This window comes from Trichechus manatus, unplaced genomic scaffold (assembly GCF_000243295.1).
Source record: "Trichechus manatus latirostris isolate Lorelei unplaced genomic scaffold, TriManLat1.0 scaffold00041, whole genome shotgun sequence".
In the NCBI taxonomy this organism is placed as follows: Eukaryota; Metazoa; Chordata; class Mammalia; order Sirenia; family Trichechidae; genus Trichechus; species Trichechus manatus.
In genome coordinates, this window is record NW_004443977.1 from 14330170 (window position 1) to 14333086 (window position 2917).

The following is a 2917-nucleotide window of genomic DNA, read 5'->3' on the forward strand; positions in this document are numbered from 1 at the left end:
CCCCCAAGAGTGGGATGAAGCACGAACTGATTTTCCGTGAGAAGGGATTTTGGGGTAACAGTTCTAACTTCGTTCTTTCCTCCTCTTCCCCTTCCTGTCCAGGGTGCCCTGAAAACATTGGCTGGGTGCAGGGGAGTGAGGAACCGTGCCCAGTTCCCCGTGGTTTTCTCTCCCCAGCTGCAGAGCTCAGCAAGTGCTTTTGAGCTCACTGTTCACTCTGAGGGCCCATCCTCTGTTGTAAATTTTCCTCCCAGAGCACGTGACGATGCATTTCTTGACTATATATCCCAACTGCAGCTGCAGATTTGTCAGAGTGCTGAGCCCAGCTCAGAGGAAGGACGCTCTTGGACTTGGCGATTCAGGAATTGAGAACTTGGGACGATTTTGTCACTCTGGTAAGTTAGCAATACTCCTTTGCTTTGGAGACATTTGAAAGAGTGATATTGCTAACACTGAGTGGATAAAGCTTTCCTTTCTTTTCTTTGTTCTAAGGAAACTTTGCTTTGAATTAAAAATAGTTTTAAGTTTTAGATGCAAAATGCAAACTTTTTTCTGCTCAGTTAAAAAAAGTTTCCCAGTGATTAAAATATGATTAATTTTCTTTTAAGCTCCTTTGTCTTCTATTGATTTTTCCTTTTACTCTTTTTTAGATTATAAAAGTCGTGCACGCTCATTTTAAGAAATGCAAATAGGACAGACATGTATAAACTTAAAATGGAAAGTCCTCCTTTCTTCTCCCACCCCCTCTTCTTGCCGCCTGTCCCACCCACTCCACCTCCTCATAGATAACTCCTGTTAACTCTTCTGTGGGCTTCTCACCTCTTTCTGCATGCATTTACAAGCTTTGTTGATATTGCAGTTCTTCAAGGCTCGTGCTGCCTCTCCTTCCTGTACTGAGGAGCTGTGGGAGAGTTCTAACCTGGAGGTTTCTCCTCAGACCCCCGCTGTGTGAGCAGTGCTTCAATGCTGAAGATGGAGCCTCTGAACAGCACCCACGCCAGCACCGCCGCTTCCAGCAGCCCCCGTGAGTCCCATGTGCCCGGCAGTGGCAGCAGCAACGGTAACGAATATTTCTACATCCTGGTAGTCATGTCCTTCTATGGCGTTTTCTTGATTGGCATCATGCTGGGCTACATGAAATCCAAGCGGCGGGAGAAGAAGTCCAGTCTGCTGCTGCTGTACAAGGACGAGGAGCGGCTCTGGGGCGAGGCCATGAAGCCACTGCCCATGGTTACGGGTCTGAGGTCGGTGCAGGTGCCCATGATGTTGAACATGTTGCAGGAGAGCGTGGTGCCTGCCCTGTCCTGCACCCTCTGCTCCATGGAAGGGGACAGCGTCAGCTCTGAGTCCTCCACTCCCGACGTGCACCTGACCATCCAGGAAGAGGGGGCGGATGATGAGCTGGGGGAGACTTCAGAGACGCCCCTCAATGAAAGTAGCGAAGGCTCCTCGGAGAACATCCACCAGAATTCCTAGCACCCCTAGGGCCTCTGGAGGTGACCCCATCAGCTAACATCCTTAGCGAGAGCAAGGACACTTTGCAAGTGTCTGCTTTCACTTTTCCAAGGCAGCTGCCACTTTGCAGAGACCCGTGGTGAGCCCCGAAACCAGGGTGGGGTAGGGGACAAGGCTTGGCCAGAGCCAGCAGCCGCATCAAGAAGATCACCATGGGCCTGTGGCTTGGCCCCACTGATGAAAACGCCTGGAAGACATGCAGTGTGTATATTTACTTTGGGGCGTGGGTGTTGGGGTTGCTGTTCAGAACTTGGTACAGGACAATGTGTGTGCTGTTGCTTTCCCACTGGATGGCCTTGGTAACTCCTCCAGCATCTGCCCACCTAGAGGGCTGCCCATGACAAGCTGAGGGCCTAGTTTTGATTTGCTAACTTGCCTAGAGCTTTGTTCTTCTAGATCTGGTTGGCTGTAGGTGTGCCTGTGGCATTAGTTCCCAGCCAGTTATAGCCCTTCTTTTGGATTAGAGGGAGAAATTTGATGGAAGACTTTTGATGGGAGAAAGCTGACGATCTGAATCTGGCCTGTTTGCATACTGTAAGAAAAAAAAATGAAACCTTTAAACCTGTTAACATTGGCTGGGGTTATAGGAGATGGTCTGCTATATTGACTCTTGTTTAACTTATGACCCTTAGCTCTCTGACCTGTGACTGCCCAGTTTCAAATACTGGCCTGATGCCTTTTTGGTTGGAAGGGCTTACCTAGAATCTGACCTGCAGTCTGAATGGCAATGCAGGGGCCTCTTGCTGACCTTTCTAGAAGGAGTGATAATGAGGTTGAATGAGGCCAAACCGTTATCTCTGCTGCTGCTCATTCTCCCAGCCTTGTCTTCTGAGCTGGGAAGAAGGACATTATGTGGTATTCAGTCACGTAGCTGAGATCTAGAAGGGCATTCTTAGAGATTGCACAAAGCTGAGGGCCAAGTTCTGTGTTTCCTGGTCCCGGGTCCTGACACTCGTTTGCTGTGTGGCCCTGGGCATGTCATCAAGAAGCTTACTGCTTTCTTAAGACTCCTAAAGATCCATATCCCCAGGGGGCTGGGAGGATGATAAACTCTGTGATAAACCCTGCAAGGCCTGGTGTGAAGAAGCTGGAGGAGAACCACATATTTCCTTTTTGGCCAGTTAGTCTGAAAAGGGCTGGGATATGCTTATTTGAAGGAGCAGTTGGAGACTCCAAGCACATGCAACTGGGGAATTTAGGGTGAATCACCAACCCACCCCTGCTGTAGTTTTCCCAGGACTGAATCAAAGAAGCAGAGACCACATTTTACTCTGCAAAGCTCTAGGGGTGAGATTCCTGGTGGCGGAATGTTAACACGCCCAGTTAAGGGAATGAAAAGTCTAAAAGAAAAATGCCCCGCCATGCTTGCCAATGTCTCCATAGATTCCTAGACCTTTCAGAC

The 2917-nt window shown here is 49.1% G+C and overlaps 1 protein-coding gene across 1 annotated transcript; it reads left to right on the forward strand.

Moving 5' to 3' along the window:
- Window positions 1-265: 265 nt before the first annotated feature.
- On the forward strand, window positions 266-1476 carry KCNE4 (potassium voltage-gated channel subfamily E regulatory subunit 4). The gene is made up of 2 exons (XM_004376365.1): window positions 266-395; window positions 938-1476. The coding sequence occupies exons 1-2, from the start codon at window positions 266-268 to the stop codon at window positions 1474-1476; spliced, it is 669 nt and encodes a 222-aa protein (XP_004376422.1).
- Window positions 1477-2917: the final 1441 nt, after the last annotated feature.

What these genes read in the sequence shown, in the direction of transcription:
- KCNE4 (XM_004376365.1), top strand. Translation starts at nt 266, where the DNA reads ATGCATTTCTTGACTATATATCCCAACTGCAGCTGCAGATTTGTCAGA. An exon ending in GGGACGATTTTGTCACTCTG is followed by an intron (nt 396 to 937) that starts GTAAGTTAGCAA and finishes GTTTCTCCTCAG; the next exon opens with ACCCCCGCTGTGTGAGCAGT.